The 16,385-nt window shown below is 43.1% G+C and overlaps 1 protein-coding gene across 1 annotated transcript in view; it reads left to right on the top strand.

Moving 5' to 3' along the window:
* LOC148019705 (xylose isomerase family protein) overlaps nt 1–16,385 on the top strand; it is a 150,754-nt gene that overhangs the window by 107,049 nt on the left and 27,320 nt on the right. Inside the window, exons 9-17 of the mRNA XM_087699849.1 lie at nt 2,148–2,249; nt 2,436–2,487; nt 2,579–2,624; nt 2,731–2,786; nt 2,894–2,945; nt 10,219–10,298; nt 10,399–10,469; nt 11,099–11,139; nt 11,265–11,364. Coding sequence (XP_087555975.1) covers nt 2,148–2,249; nt 2,436–2,487; nt 2,579–2,624; nt 2,731–2,786; nt 2,894–2,945; nt 10,219–10,298; nt 10,399–10,469; nt 11,099–11,139; nt 11,265–11,364 — 600 coding nt within the window. The remainder of the gene's footprint in view (nt 1–2,147; nt 2,250–2,435; nt 2,488–2,578; nt 2,625–2,730; nt 2,787–2,893; nt 2,946–10,218; nt 10,299–10,398; nt 10,470–11,098; nt 11,140–11,264; nt 11,365–16,385) is intronic.

Below are 16,385 nucleotides of genomic sequence, written 5' to 3'. Positions count from 1 at the left end.
ATCATGAACTCCAAATGCGCTGATGAAGAAGGAAGTGCTATCGATTGTACTGAAGAAGGCATTTGGGGTGTCGAAGATGTCGAAGAACTCTAAGAGGTGGCCTATCGAACTTGAGTAGTCGAGGGTGGGGAAAGGTTTCAAACAACCATTGTCTCTTGAAGGAGCAGACTGTTGAGGGAACGGTAACCTATGATCATTGTCTCTCGCTGGAGTGGACTACAGAACCACATGTTGTCAAGGTGGCATTCTTGAAACCCTAGAAGAAGTAGAGGCAACCTCTGTAGCGTATTGTGGTGGTCGTGAGGAGGCTGTGTTGCCTAATGATTCTCCTTTTGCTCAATAGGGCTTAGTGTGCATCGGATGCGTCTTATTGCCTTGAGCATAAAAATTTGAAAGCCGGTGCAGAATAAACTTTGTGGCGAAGAAGAGAGAGGTGGCACAACGAGTGCATGGGGGTAGATGCATATACTTTGGCGGTATAGGAGGCAAAAGTCCATGTTAGCAAGCATCGGTGGGGTTTCCAATGATGCCGGAAGAGGAGCACTCAGTGGTTTGTCCATTTGCCTGTGGAGAAGTCATAGCACCAGAGTGTTGTAGCACTTGTGGGAATTTGCACAGTGAAGGAGTGAAACATAGTCATGCAGGTAGTGGGCTATTGAAGTAATCACAGGAAGGTGAAGGACAGTTGTTGGGGAAGCGAACCGCAGTCCTCAGATGCCGTGGGAGATGAGGAAGATGAGCACCAACTGTCGAGGGAGCAAACTGTAGTCCTCAGATAGCGAGAGATGAGCCAAGGCAGCAGACACGAGTACTTGAGCCCAAAATGTTGAAAACACAAATAGTGGAATGCTAATGCCTATATGGGAAAGGTCACTAGATGTGAAGGCCATGCTTGATGATGGAAAATGCAGACTTTAGGGACCTCCTTTGTGCATAATACAAGGTAGATGATGATGCTAGCAAGTGAAGACTGTTGCCAAGATTGAGAAGACCCAAAACGCAAGTAGACTGATGCTGCTTGGTGGAGAAGAGAAGTTGCCAGCTATTAGATGATGGCACAAGCATGGTGAAGCCTCCAAACGCCAGCTTGAAAGGTAACGGGAACAGGGCGCGTGAAGGAGAAGGGAAGGGTGACCACGAGCTGTGATGTTGTCCAGTAGGGGTATGGGCAATGGTGAAGAGAAGAGGGAAAAGTGTCGGAGTAATGGAGGAGGAGGGATAAAGAATGACTGTAGTGAATGTAAGAATGAATGAAGTGATTGCCTATTGATAGGCATAAGTTGTCTAGGGTGGCGCACTAGTGTGTGGGCGCCCACTGAAAAAGTGACCAAAATGTGGACACCAACCCTTTTTGGGGGCTGTCAGTCCGAAACCCTAACTGAAGTGTGTAAACTGAAGAAGTGGTTTCCCAACACCCCCTCCCCTCCAAAGACACAGTATAAGAGGGTGGCATGCCCGTGTGGACAGATGGCAGCATGGTTGGCTTTTCCCAAAGTGCATTTACATGTGTTATGCTAACATTGCGCCCATGTGTCGATTAAAGTGTATTCACGTGCATGTATTCTACAGCAGAGGTGGTCTGAGGGATATGAATGGCAAGATGGATTTTGATGGCAAAGATTGAAATGATGGCAATGATGCCTGAGGACAGGGATGTTAATAAGTGTGCAAGGTTTGGGAATGGAAGTGGTTGATCTACTTTACAAGGTTTTTTGACCCAGTTGCCGCAAAAACTCTCAAATTTAGGTTTAGTTTCAATCTGAGTGGGACTTTCTTTTTGCAGCTGTATGAAAGTTGAACAAAGGGGCCAGCACCTAATTTTTCATAGCAAAGTTGCTTCCATTATCAATTTTCTGCAAGATCCAAATATGTATAAGTAGTTATTGAACTAATAGAAAAGGTTCACTATCAGTTCAATGTTTGTCTTAGATTCTTAGAGTAGATATTCAACAAATTTCCAATGTATAGAGTTTTCTTTCCATCTTCAGATACATCAAACATATGCAATAAAGCCTTTTTGGTTCAATATCATTTAGTCATAAGAAATGATACAACTTTTTATAGTACCTTATGAAGTCATGATAATAGCCTGCAGGCCAGTGGATGAAACTTCCACACAACTTTTGACACGAAAGTCTTACTGCCAGGTGACACATGAACTTGGAGGAGAGAATTTTGTGTTTTGGGGTGGTAGAGAAGGCTATCAGACCCTCCTCAACACTGATTTGAAGACAGAGCTTGATAACATGGTCAGTACTTGGTTCTTGCATGTGTCAACAGAATGAATTATGTTCTGACAGAAATATAAAAATAAATTTCTGTCTGGATATAATTGGCTTAGAGGTGCCATGAAAAAGATTTGCAATCTTATTTATCAGCCTGGAAAGGTCTTGACTTGGGGTCTATGGAAATTCTGTGCACTTCCATATGAGCAGGCTGTCTTCTTGAAGTTGGCTGTGGCATGGAAGAACAAATTAGGTTTTAATGGTATGTTAGCGGTGCTTAATAAACTGAGAACTCACAATATTCTGTCTGTAGATAAGGGACTTGTGATACAACTTTATGTTTCAATATTCAGGAACTCTGCTGTTGGAGCCAAAGCCACAAGAGCCTACAAAACATCAGTAAGAGGAGTCATTTCAAAGTGCTGTTACCATCATAAGAGGATGTCTTTCTATATGAGCTATTATGAAGAAAACCTCCACAGAATTTCTTTATTGTTTCTGGCAGATATGATTGGGATGCCGCAACCACAATGGGGTTTTTGCAGAGACACAGCCTATCAGGTTTGCACATGCCAACCATTGTCACCTTGGGAATAGGCATCTGCTGCTGAACAAAGGAAACACTTGTAAACTAGTTGAAGATGATTAATGGGGTTCCCTGTGTGCAGATGATTTTAAACTAAACATTGAGTGCAATCATGCTACCTTGGCTGGGCACAGGTAATCTACATCTATTAATCTGATATTAAAAAAAATTCTTTCTGTTATTGACCATAAGAAACTCCCCCCTATTTGTCACTACCTGAATACAGCAGGTTGTACATTCTCTGTCTTTAGATTGTTATTAGGAGCAGCCCGATTTTTCCAACAGTGCCCCAGTTGTTGGTTGGTCTAAAGCTCCCCGAACTCTGTTGATCTGTTGTGGCACTTGCCAGCTAATGCACAGATCAATGTGCCCCTCTCCCCTCTCCCTGTGCCTCATATCCTTCGCACTCCTCTTCCTTCTGCCACCTTTCCCTACTGGGTTGTTGATAGGCAGGACCATTGCCTGTCCCTGTTGCTGGAGCTTCTTTTTGTCTATCCCCATTGCTCATGTTCTTCCTCTGCCACCATGCCACACTTCCCATGGCTGTGTACGATAGTATCACCCTTCTCGCATCCACTACCTCTACCACTGTCCTCTTCCTCTTCTCTTCCATCTCTGGCTGTGTTTCTTCACGACCCCCTACCTTTTAGCAGCCTTCCCTAAACCTCTTGTTAGCAAGTTACTGGCAAAGGGAAGGGGGTCATCTACTTGCTAACTTGACATAGCTCATTCTATTCCATTGATAAGGACACTAATACATATTTGTTAGGCCCAGGGATCCAAGAGTCAGTGCACTATCACCTTTCCACCTTAAAATGGAGGATGCACCCCTGGATTCTGTCCACTTGCTGGCTTCTGGAGACATGTTCAGGCTTAAAGTCTTTCAGAGTTTCATTACTGCTTGCATCATTGGCTTAGCATGCTACCATAACAAATCCTAATCTACCCTTACATTCTTGACACCCCCTCAAGGTAGGTCGTGCTAAGTCTTTACATTGCATGGGTGGTTGGCCTCTTAATGAAGATACAATCTTTTAAATAGATTACGAGGGTTTTTGGAAAGGGTATTTAATTAAGTTGATGTTTTTCTTGTGTGCTCTGGTCTGTTTGCTTTCAATATTTGTGGTCTTTTAAGTTCTTTGTTCTTCTTAGTGCTAGTGCTTGACTCTTGGGTCTTGTCTTCTTGTTCTTGTTGGCCTTTGGCTTTTGCTTTTGCTCCTAGGTTTAGCTCTTTTCTTTGGCTCAAGCTTTGACTTGGCATTTGGCCTTCATGTCTTCTTTGGTTGTCTTGTTCTTCATCCACCTCTTGGGTTGATTTTGCAGGTGCATCTTGCTACTAGACATCATATATTTTCTTTTCTTTAAGACAATACATCTAAGATTGAGACTCACATGGATTTTGGGAGAGACATGCATTTGGCTCAAGGACTAACACAATATCTCTACCATAGCCAGGCTTTGTACTAATTGTTAAACTCATGTTGACAATTAACCAAAGAAAGAGGGAAATCTTTCTTAGTCCAAAACTATCCTCCATCCTCCTCCTTGCAGCAGATTGCTGTAGGACTCAGCATAGGAGATCGGTTGCATAGGAGAGAGCACGACAGAGGAGATGAGCTGCTAGACAGAGGAGAGAGACATAGAAACAGGGAGCGAGATACAGCTGTGCTTGAGCTGGCCTCGACATTGATGATAAGGGACAGTGCAGTTAGTCACTTCTAGCAGTACTAGCACTCTTTACCATCTAGGGTGGTAACCATGTCCCCACCATTTGGGATCAAGCACCCTACGTGTATGACCCAACTGCCTACAATAACGCTTGACATGCCAGTTGCACAGGTGGTTGTCCTTGCAACCAAAGCTTCAACTGAATAGTTGGTCTCCTAGCTCTCTAGCATCCAATGAGAGGCAGGTATTCCTCTTGAGGAGAAAGAAGAGCATATGGTTTCATAGATAGTGGCTACCCATTGGAGAAAGGGAAGGAGCAAAGACAACTTGGATTGTAAAAAACTAACCAACAAACCTTCAAACTAATTTGCTCCTTGGTTTGCTTGGGGATTAACCTTCACCGTGCTCCTTGAAAGACAAATTCAGATCCAAATTTAATATTGGTTGATTGGCCTCTTGAATCTCCTTAAAATTCCTCAATTTCAGTTGCTGGAATTCAAGTCGTAGGCCCTCTATTCTAAGCATACATCCCGAGGTCGTTGACAAATCCTAATTTTTGTTGTAAATTGCGGTTTACAGTGTAGATTTTCTAATATCTCCACGTTTGATGACTCAAGTAGCTGGGTTTTGCTAGGGGATGAGAGAGAATGTTACAGAGAGAGAAAATTCAAAGTTTCATCTCAAAGTAGCAAAGGCATTGGGCCAAGGGTGCATGTCAGCTGCCCAAGGATTTAGCAAGACTATAGAGGTGATGGTTATCTTACAAGGAAACCCAAAGGGTCACCCCAAAGAGGCCAAGATATCAAACAAAGAGCGCTCATCGGCTGCCCGTTGGCCTAAAAGGACTTGCAAAGGCGGATGGAACCACTTTGACTTTTCTAGCAAGACTACAGAGGTGATGGTTACCTTACAAGGAAGCCCAAAGGGTCACCCCAAAGAGGCCAAGATATCAAACAAAGAGCGTGTTAAATGATGTGGATCTAGGACTTGACACAAGCTATGGTGGATCAAAGATGTAAACCAAGTTCATAATGACATGGACAAGTAGAGACAAACTATTACACAAGTGAATTAGGTTCCAAGATAGGTTAGCTTGGACTCATAAACACAATCTTGTGTAGAATCGACAATGACAGACACTTAACTGAAAGTACAAAGCATCATGATATTGTGTTTATTTCATAGTCAAGTACAATGCTTTATAGGCTTTGAGTTGTTCCACTCTCCTCACTGTGCATATGGGATTTAGGACAGCTCCTCTTGGAGCATACATCATTTGTCTATTTCTCAACACCCCCCCCTCAAATGATGAGTCCCTACACTTGCTGGCTTTTGCCCCCCCTTCATGATAACATGGCCCGGAAGACTAGCTCATAGGCAGCCTAGTCAAGTTAAAGCTTGAGACTCTTGGCAAGGGTTGTACAAATCAAATCCACTAAGGAAAAGAAAGATCCACTATGGGAAAAACATATGAAAGATACAATGAAAGTTCTTCAAAACAATCTGTCAGAGTTGTTGATGGTAGCGGAAGCATATTCTTCTTCTTCTGCTTCTTCCATGAATTGGTTCTGGTGATGATCACTTTGCAATTGTTGGGCTCTCTTCTTGTGGAAACATTCACTGGCTACATGGCCAGTCTTACCACAATAGTGACATGTAATCTGATCCTTGTTATTGTTGTTGATGAATCCTCGACCTCTTCCTTTAGGTCCAGCAGCTCCTTTGGTGTACAAAAGATTGTCCCTAGATGATGAGACATTGTCTTTTGCATTCTTGGTTTTTACTTTGCCTTCTTCACCGAGTAGTGAGTGCTCAATATCTTTAAGTGTGAGGCTTGGAACATTACTCAAAGTGGACACAAGATTTTCATATGGATCCTTGTTTACACTTGCAAGCAGTATGGCTATTGCTTCATCTTTCTCAATATTCTTTTTAAGAGATGCAAGTTGAGTTTTTGAACTCTTAAACTTATTAATGTGTATGGTCATAGAAGCACTGTCTTTGATATCCAGTTTATAAAACTGCATGAGAAGTTTTACCTTTGAATTCTTTGCTTGAGTACCAAACATTTTATCAAGTTCCTCCCAGGCGGTTTTAGCATTTCTAATGCCAGATATATGATGTAGCACATCATCACTTAATCCCCAAGCAATGATGCCTAGTGCCTTATTATTCATCTTTTTCCATTCTTTGGATTTGAACTGGTCTTCTTCAACGAACCCGTCTTCATCATCTTCAAACAAGTCCCATAAGTCCTTTCGCATCAGGTGGTACATGGTCTTTTCCTTCCAGGCATGGAAGCCTTCTCCATTGAACTTTGCTATTTGCTCAAGTTCTGCCATGTTGAGCAGCTCCAATTAACTGAGAAAAGACCAACAAGGGGGATTTGTGAAGTGTCACAAGGAGGTTAGTGTCAACTGACACTAGTTGAGTATCAATAGATACTATTCTTGAGCTTAGTATTGAATGTCGGTGCTTGATCTTCTTCTTGCTTGTTGATTAGAAGTGTTAATCTTGCTGGGAACTGAGTTCAAACTCAGATAAGAGTGGCAGTGTGTGCCCTAAGTTGAAGGGAATGAGAAATTGAAGAAAAAATGAGCTTGCACCTTGATGGCTATGGCTTCCTAGATTAGGGTTTTGACCCAGGCCTGGTTTTTTCCAGATATCTAGAGCTAGAGTTGATCATTTTGAAAACTTTTTTTATGGAAATGTAGCTTACTCCATGCTCTACAAGAGCCCCATGATAATCGTCAAGATCGGGTACAGCAGTATGCGCACAGATCAGTGAAACGTAACCAAGCGTATTTATGGCAGCGACGTCGAATTTCAGCAATGCCAGGCTTGTAGGTATCCAATGTCAGGCTTAGATGTGATAGGCAGAAGCTCCTTGAGTAGAAGAACAATCCTCGTGAAGAAAGCACACTGAAATATTGCCTGGTTTGAGATCACCAGAGATGAAGGGAGACTAGAGATTCAGAGTGTGAGCTGTGCCATGCCCAACTGGGCTCTGATACCATGTTAAATGATGTGGATCTAGGACTTGACACAAGCTATGGTGGATCAAAGATGTAAACCAAGTTCATAATGACATGGACAAGTAGAGACAAACTATTACACAAGTGAATTAGGTTCCAAGATAGGTTAGCTTGGACTCATAAACACAATCTTGTGTAGAATCGACAATGACAGACACTTAACTGAAAGTACAAAGCATCATGATATTGTGTTTATTTCATAGTCAAGTACAATGCTTTATAAGCTTTGAGTTGTTCCACTCTCCTCACTGTGCATATGGGATTCAGGATAGCTCCTCTTGGAGCATACATCATTTGTCTATTTCACAACAGAGCGCTCATCGGCTGCCTGTTGGCCTAAAAGGACCTGCAAAGGCAGATGGAACCACTTTGACTTTTCTTGTACGCACCTCTTCTTGTGTTTACATACAATATACAAAAATTGGTTCTCTTTAGGACTTATTTCATAGTAAAAAAAACTCGCAAAATACATAAAAAATAAACATATAATACATGAAAACTCCAAAAATTCATTAAAATTTATTTAAAATTCAAAAAAATTGCATTTTTTTTTTTCCAATATTGTTGAAATCATTTGGAATATTTAGATATATTGAAAATTCAAGAAAATAAATTGCAAAAAAATTAAAACTTCAAAATTACTTCAAAAATACATGTAAAATGAGTAAAATTTCAGAAATAAACCTAGAAAAATTACAGAAAATTCCACAAACCCCCTTGCCCCTTTGCAAATAAATTCTCAATTGAAAATGCTTCCATAAATGGCCAAAATATTATTTGAAGCCAAAAATCCTAAAATTGATACTTCACCTCATGAAAATTCATTTTAAAATTCATGTGGAGAGGAGCATGCCGCATCCTCCGCTGTATAGCACCCAGGCTCGGATGTATCTCATGGGGAGCTTTCTGTTGGCAAGTAGTCAGCCAGGGCCATCACCTTCTGTATGAGGTTGGGATGCAGGATATGATATTCATTATTGAGGCTGGGTGGTGTGCAGTTTCGGCTTGGAGGCTCTACCCATCCGCCAGGTACTGGAGCCCACAATAGACCGCTTTGAGGTATGGGAGATCATAGGGAGTCTTACTGGATGGCATATCTGGAAGATGCGATATCAGGAGGTTTTTGGCAGGGAGAGACTTTCAGCACAGGCGACTTTAGCAAAGCTTTGGACCTCCATCATCCACTCCATCCGCGGCCAATGGGACTAGGTGCAGGGCGAGTCCCGAGCTCCGTTTTCATTTCATGCGCACTTTGGGCACCCCCCCCCCCCCCTTTCTCCATGGCTTCTTGCCCCCATCCCCCCTAGACCGCCTTGAGAGGTTTGTATACTTGACATATCTATGACTCTGCATCAGCTCCAACTAGTCTGTTGAGCATGAGCACTTCTTTGTATTTAGGTTTTTTCTGAAGTAATATAATTAGCTACACTTTATTTGCACAAAAAAAAAAAAAAAAACAGTAGGGTTAGGGTAACCCAGAGACAATGAACAATGTAGATGAATGAAGAATAATGAATAGATACAATACTCATGTAGTAAACACACTATGCACGATGAATACAAAACCTTGAACTCCCGTGTCTCGAGGAGTGGGGCAGAGAGTGTGAGTTGGAGAGTGTGCTGTCCTCTGTATTGGTCCTAAAATCAGAAAGTGTACGACAGCAGCAAGTGCAGATTTGGAGATTCTGAATCAGTGCCAAACAGGTCTAGGACAGCTTGAACAGTAGGCAGCAGGCTGGAAATTGTCAGTTGGATGCAGGTGACTGCTGTAAACAGAAAAACACAGGTGACAGCACTTGGCGGGCTGGCTACAGCTGCTGGACTGAAAACACAGGCTGCAAATGTTTGGTCAGCAGTAAACGCATGAATCCAGTGACTCCGAGAAAGTGATCAATGGCTGGAAACTGTCGTCTGATGGCTGCAGATCAGTAAATGCAGGCCTGGAGGGTAGAGAACAGCCACCAACCGACGAAGGATTGGATGCAGGTGCTAGTTGATGGAAAGCAACCTCAAACTAAGATATCAACTAGGAAGGGGTGTGGATAGCACAGGACAAGCGCCAACAATTTGCAAAACAAGGATAGGCTGAGTGGCAGGCAGTTTGTCTATCTATAGATGAATGGATTCTTTGAGATTAGGGTTTGGCTTATGGGACACAAGACACTCTCTAGGAAAGTGGCCATTTAATGGAACTTTTGGTAATAAGCATGCTTCAGGGCTGTAATAAAGAGCTTATCAGTATATAATGCATTTTTAAGCTAAACAATCTGATTACTTTGTGTTGTTAAAGTATTCTCTAGTTAAAATATATGAGTTAAAGTTGGAAAACAGTTTGATAATAGTTGAAAACAAGAAATAGCTCAAGGGTCTCAATCATCTTGTCGTGTTTTAGTATTCTCTAGCTAAACCATGTGAGTTCAAATCAAAGAACAGTTTGAGAAGAGATGCAGACAAGAGATAGGATATTAATTTCCATGTTATCAACTTAATGGAACGGATCTTTTTAATCTTCCATGCAGAACTTTGCTGCTACCATATTGCAGCTCACTCCTCTTGCAATTTGGTTGCAGTATGTTTAAGAAATGGATCCCAGTTTTGAACTGCAGACTTCCTTTTTATCAATTTTCCTTTATGAAGCTTACTCTATTCCGATAGGGCAATGAAAGCTTTGTTTGAAATACTAAATTTGATGTTTTGATTGTAGTTGCAATCATGAACTAGAGATATCAAGGGTTCATGGCATGCTTGGTAGCTTTGATGCCAATACTGGCGATGCACAAACAGGTTCTTTTCTTCACAGTTCACTTGAGCAATTGTGTTTCCCAGACACATTGTGAACTTTTGTTTGGAGAAAATGTTGACCAAATAATTTGTGTTCTGATAGGTTGGGATACAGATCAGTTCCTTGTGGATGTTGCAGAGGCAACTCACATCATGCTTTCTATAATTAGAAATGTAAGCTGAGAAAGGTTGGGTGTTCTTGTATTGCTTCATTCTTGATGGATGCATTTGTGTTAGTTTGCGAGCAGCATGTCATCAAGGAACCAGCAACATATTATATGTTAACGCACATACATGTTTTGTTTGAAAAGATGGTAGGTGTCTGATTATTTCTTATAGAAGGTCCACATTTCATTTGGTGGGAGATCAACCTAGTCAACAAATCAAATTTGTTTGTAAAGATAAACATTTAAAGTGAGAATCCTGTAGTGCATGTTTCTGGTGTTTCCATTTGGCTTGAATGGGACAATTGGAATATAGAAGAATGATTTCTGCAGATAAATATTGAAGCAAATGTTTCAAACCGTTTGCATTTTTGCTTGGATATGCTGTTGACATCTCAATTGCCTTCAATGATTTGAGTGCAACTGGTATCATTACCTGATAACCCATAACCTTGTGATTTGTTAGCAGTGTGTTTATAAAGTTGAAGAAGTATGGAGCATGGTCCCGATAGATGGGAAATGTGCACAAGTGTGCGCTGTTTGCATGGAATTTGAAACTTCTTAGACATCAATCTATGCTTAGCTACATGATGTATTACAAGCAGAAAGTTCAATCTAAGTACTTTCTTCTTTGTGCAGGAGGGTATCGCCCCTGGTGGATTCAACTTTGATGCGAAATTGTAATGTTTTAATCTATGTCTATTCTGAACAAGAATAACTACTGTAGCATGCTATTAGTTACCTTCAGTCACACTCAAAATTTTAAGCCTGAAGCTATGAATTCTGGTCGATTGATCTATAATAGGAGGAGAGAGAGTGTAGACATTGAAGATCTTTTCATTGCACATATAGTTGGAATGGATGCAATGGCCCGTGGATTACGCAATGCCGCTAAGATAGTAGAGGTCAAGATCACTCCCTTGTTTGTAATTCAAGCATTGCACTTGTGTTTCTGAAGTTTGTGTTTTAATTAGCATCTTTGGGTACCTGGTTTGGAAGCATTGTATGGGCCTAAAGTATTGATGTAACCACTAGATGATGCTGGTATATGATGAGCAAGCATCTTGTTAGTTGCAGTTGGATTGCTGAATCAATCTTGTCTCAGATTAGCATCTGGCTGATGAGTGGATGGTTATAATGTTGTATAATGTGCATTGCTGGTTCAGAAAAAGTAGTTTATAACACATGTTTGTTTCAACAATTTCTCCTTGAAAATGTAAGTTACAAAAAGAACATTGACTAGCAAATAATTAAAGAACAATGTTTACATTTTTAAAAGATGGACTTCACCTTCTCTCTCCTTAGAATATGAGAGGCACAAGAGAGAATAAGAAATAACAAGGATGCATAGAGGTTTGAGGGTATACAAGTTTGCATTCTCATACAATATCAGCTATATCTAGACATTTTTTATCCCAGAGAAGAGAAAAAACTCCAGTAATAAATCCCTCTTAAGACAGCATTGCTAAACGAAGTATAAAGTACAAAGCAGCCTTGTAAGGGGCTCTTGAAACAAGATATATACAAGAAAGGGGTGTCAAAAGACGATGTACCACCGAGATAGTAGGGTTTGCGGGGAGGAACATAGAGTGAACTTGGCAAACACTGAGAAGAGAAGAGAAGAGAAGAGAAGAGAAGAGAAGAGAGAAGAAACTCTAATGAATGGAATGATGAAGATCTGAAATCATGGAGTGAGTGTGATACAAGGGAACAAGGGTGCCATAGCATAAGGAAGATGATGAAGACAACCACGAACCACGAACCGCAATGTCCTCCTAAAGGAGTGTGAGGGCAGTGGAGAGGTTGAAGAGAAGAGGCGACGGACTGAATGAATCAGCCGTGAAGAATGAGTGACAGAGGCAACCTATAAATAGGCAAGAGATTGTCTAGAGTGGCACCCGAAGGGAGGGCGCCGGCTGTCTAGGGTGGTGCCCCATTGTGGGCACCCAACCCCTTTTTGGGGCTGTCTAGGGTGGTGCCCCATTGTGGGCACCCAGCCCCTTTTTGGGGCTGTCTACTGTGAAACCCTAAATGCAAAATGCAGGCGAAGGGTTTCTCAACACCCCCTCTTAGGCCCAAAAGGGGGAACAAGAGAAGAGTGAGGTGGAGATACAATGCTATAGGTTGAAGAATGCTGGTGCAGCAGGTGCCACTTGGATAGTGTCCCTCCTGGGGAAATTGTTCACTTGCCTAAGCGCCCTAGTACGAAAATGATGAAATCATGCAATGCATAGGAGGAATGTCGAACTTTTTGTGGTGTCGAGGACCATAAGGATATGCCCATACGCGATCGCGAGAGTTGGCTCCATGCTAACCAAGGGACCAAGGCAAGAAGAAGAGGAGGAAGAAGATGTAGAGGATCCCTAAGATCCAAGATTTCCACTTGAAAGGTAACTTGTAGTAAAAAAGAGTAGATAGAGTGAATTGGAGAACCCGAAAATCATCCTCGGGAGAGAAGCCACTAGCTCCATGCATCCATGCATGCGGGAAGGAATACGAAGGCCTCGTCACCAAGTCGCAGTTGAACCTCCAAGGCCCCAAGCTAGGTAGATCCTCCAGATTTTGGGAATCAATAGGTGAGATGACCGCTGGAAGGAAGTCATCCCATCCAAGGGTAGAAGATGGTAAAAGGCCTCCACTAGGGCGTGTGAAGGACTGAGTGGTGGGTGGGGACCCCCTTTGAAACTGGAGGAATGGGAGCCTCCTTTGAAGTTGCAATAGATATAGATGCCCTCTCAGAAGGCAAAGAAAGATCATCCCCCTCTAAATCCCCCTTTGAGGTAGATAGGGCATCCAAAGAGTCATGGATCACGAACTCTGAAATGTTGGAGGACGAAGAAAGTGCCACCAGTCATACTGAAGAAGGTATTTGGGGTGGTGAAGAATTCCCAGAGGGAGGTGGCCTCTCAAACCTGAGTAGGCGAGGGTGGAGAAGGTTAGGGATCAGGTTGAGCAATGAGTGGGCAACAATCGTCGCTTCTCAATGGAGCGAACTGGGAAGTGGAAGAAGAGAAAGGAGTCGAGCAGCCAACCATTGTCTCTGGAAGGAGCGGACTGATGAGGAGATGATATTAAACAATCACTATCTCTTGATGGAGCCGATTGCAGAACTGTGAGCCGTAGTAGCCACTGTACCTGAAAATAGGTGGGAAAAGATTGCCGCTGGCATTGCGACGATCTCCAAGAGGTAGCGCCAATTGATCCTCCATGTGCTTGTGAGGACTTAGTGCGCATGAGATGCATCTTATTGCCTTAAGCATAGTACTTTGATAGCTGATGTAGAATGATCTCTGTGGCCCAAAAAGGAGAGGTGGCATAGGTAGTGTTGGGTGGGAGACACATATACTCCAGGGGGGGTGGGGAGCAAAGGTTGAAGTCGGCAAGCATCGGTGGTGTGTGCGATGATGCCACAGTGAACGGCAACATTTGCCTCAAAGGGGTGTGAGGGCAGTGGGAAGCATGAACTGCAATGTCCACGTCAAGGGGTGGGAGGGTAGTAGAAGGGCTGGAAGTGAAGTGCCTGTTGCGGGGAGGAGTTGCCAGTTGCAAACGCAGCTTGCAACAAACTAGGAGGAGCCACCAGTAGTCAAGGAGGAGCCGCTAGCAGTCAGGGAGGAGCCACTAGCTCTCACATACAAGACTGTTGGCCAAAGAGGGAGAAGGTTGCTGCCAAATGCCGCTTGGCTGAAAGGCAGGCTGAAAAGGAAGGGGGAGGTGCTGTCGGTGGTTGCGTGGCTGAAACGCAGCAGGGGATAAGTACTGGAATACCGCCAGGTGCAGTAGAAGAGTTGCCAGCAGTAAACGCAGCAGGGGGTAGGTGCTGGAATACCGATAGGTGCAGCCAACAGTAAATGCAGCAAAGGGGAGGTGGAGGCGGCAGCAGCAACCTTGAACGTAGGCTGGAAAACAGCAAACGCAGGAGGGAGCAGCCGCCAGTTAGGGTGTTGATGCAGCGGAAGAAGAAGAGAAGTGGATGTTGAACCCGCCACGGGTCTTTGCCATCACTGGAGTGGAGAATTTTTGCCGTTGTTTGAGCAAATCCAGCTTTGATACCATGTAAAAAGACGATGTACTAGTGAGACAATAGGGTTTGCGGGGAGGAACATAGAGTGAACTCGGCAAACATTGAGAAGAGTAGAGAAGAGAGAAGAAACTCCGATGAATGGAATGATGAAGATCTGAATTATGGAGTGAATGTGATACAGGGGAACAAGGGTGTCGTAGCACAAGGAAGATGATGAAGGCAACCATGAACTAGGAACTGCAATGTCCTCTTGAAGGGGTGTGAGGCCAGTGGAGAGGTTGGAGAGAAGAGGTGATGGACTGAGTGAATCAACCACACAGAACGAGTGACAAAGGCAGCCTATAAATAGGCAAGAGACTGTTTAGGATGGCACTCGAAGGGAGGGCGCCGGTTGTCTAGGGTGATTTTTGGGGCTGTCCACTGTGAAACCCTAAGCGCAAAACACAAAACGCGAACTGCAGGTGAAGGGTTTCTCAACAAGGGGAAGTCCGTTATAAGGCTTGAGAGAATAACCGTTTTGGAGTTCTATAATGCCACACTATATGTGGTTGACAATGAAAGAAAGTGCCAAAATCCTGAGTCCTAAGAAAAGCATCTCTCATCCGCATAGTCTCTGAATTGCCTTGTATCCTTGCCCATCTTTTTGCAAAGAGCGTGGAGATTCTCTGTCCAAACACTATAGAGGGTATTTGTAGTGGATAGTCTATTTAATACATAGCATGGCTGCATCTTGGGGTTCATATGTACCAAGAAATAATGCTAGGTATGAGCTCCCATTTGTGACAATGCCCTTGGATCCACAAGTCTATAATAATCTGGCTTGGCAATCCTACTCACAAACTATGTTGAGATAAGTTAAGCATGATGCACTTGTACATTCTCATGTCTATAAGTTGGGTCTCTACCCATGACCCAAGCAACCATTCCCATGTAGCAAACTTAGAATGTGTAGTGCCATGAAACACCATCCTAAGGGCTCTTCCCCAAACCTCCAAAGCCCTAGGGAAATCCCAAATGTAATGTCTCTATGTCTCCTCTAGCTTCTCACATGCAACACAAGGAATAGTAGTCTCTAATGTAGCCAAGCCAAGTACCAACTTCTGAATTTCTAGGTATAAATTTGTCCTCCAGTTTGCTCTAGAAGTCAGCTAGGTGGTGGTTTGATGCTAAGCTGCCCCTAACATCACTACAATCTTGCTCATTTGGATCCTCCTCCCAATTATAGTGGTGTATCCAAACAGGGAAATCCCTAGGTATCTTTGCAAAGGAATCTCTATATACCCAATACTTCTAGCCACCCATCATATGTGTGGTCTAGGTACCAAGTTCTATCACAATGAGCCACAACCCTAATCCTTTGCCAAGAGCATATTTTGAACTCCAAATGATCTAGATTCTCTCTTGAGTTTTCCATCCTCATGTATCGAGACAATAAACTCTCTGTGTGTGTGTGTGTGTGTGTGTGTGTGTGTGTGTGTGTGTGTGTGTGTGTGTGTGTGTGTGTGTGTGTGTGTGTGTGTGCGCAAGGACATGGATCTGTCCACCACTCCCTCTAGGATCGAGGATGGAGTTCTACAAGAGTCATTTCTTGTGTCTCTCTGATGATGGTTTCACTATTCGGCCAACATATGTGGACACCCATCTCTCCCATAGCGTACGGGTTGCTATTGGACAGATTCGCACCTCCTCACATAGGCTTCAGATGGAGACAGGCAGATGGACAAATACCCTAGCAGAGGATAGGACTTGCTAGCTTTGCGGTCAAGAGCTTGAGACAGAGGAGCACTACATATGCAGATGCACAGTATACTATGACATACAAGGACGGTACCACTTCCTCTTCCGTGATGAATTTGGACTCCTTCGTTGCGTCATGGAGTACGAGGACCAGAGATACCTAAG

This window comes from Lygodium microphyllum, chromosome 19 (genome assembly GCF_053477565.2).
Source record: "Lygodium microphyllum isolate KBCC chromosome 19, Lygodium_microphyllum_v1.1.10, whole genome shotgun sequence".
Classification (NCBI taxonomy): Eukaryota; Viridiplantae; Streptophyta; class Polypodiopsida; order Schizaeales; family Lygodiaceae; genus Lygodium; species Lygodium microphyllum.
The sequence above is the reverse complement of the archived record's forward strand: the minus strand, read 5'-3'. Positions and strand labels throughout refer to the sequence as shown.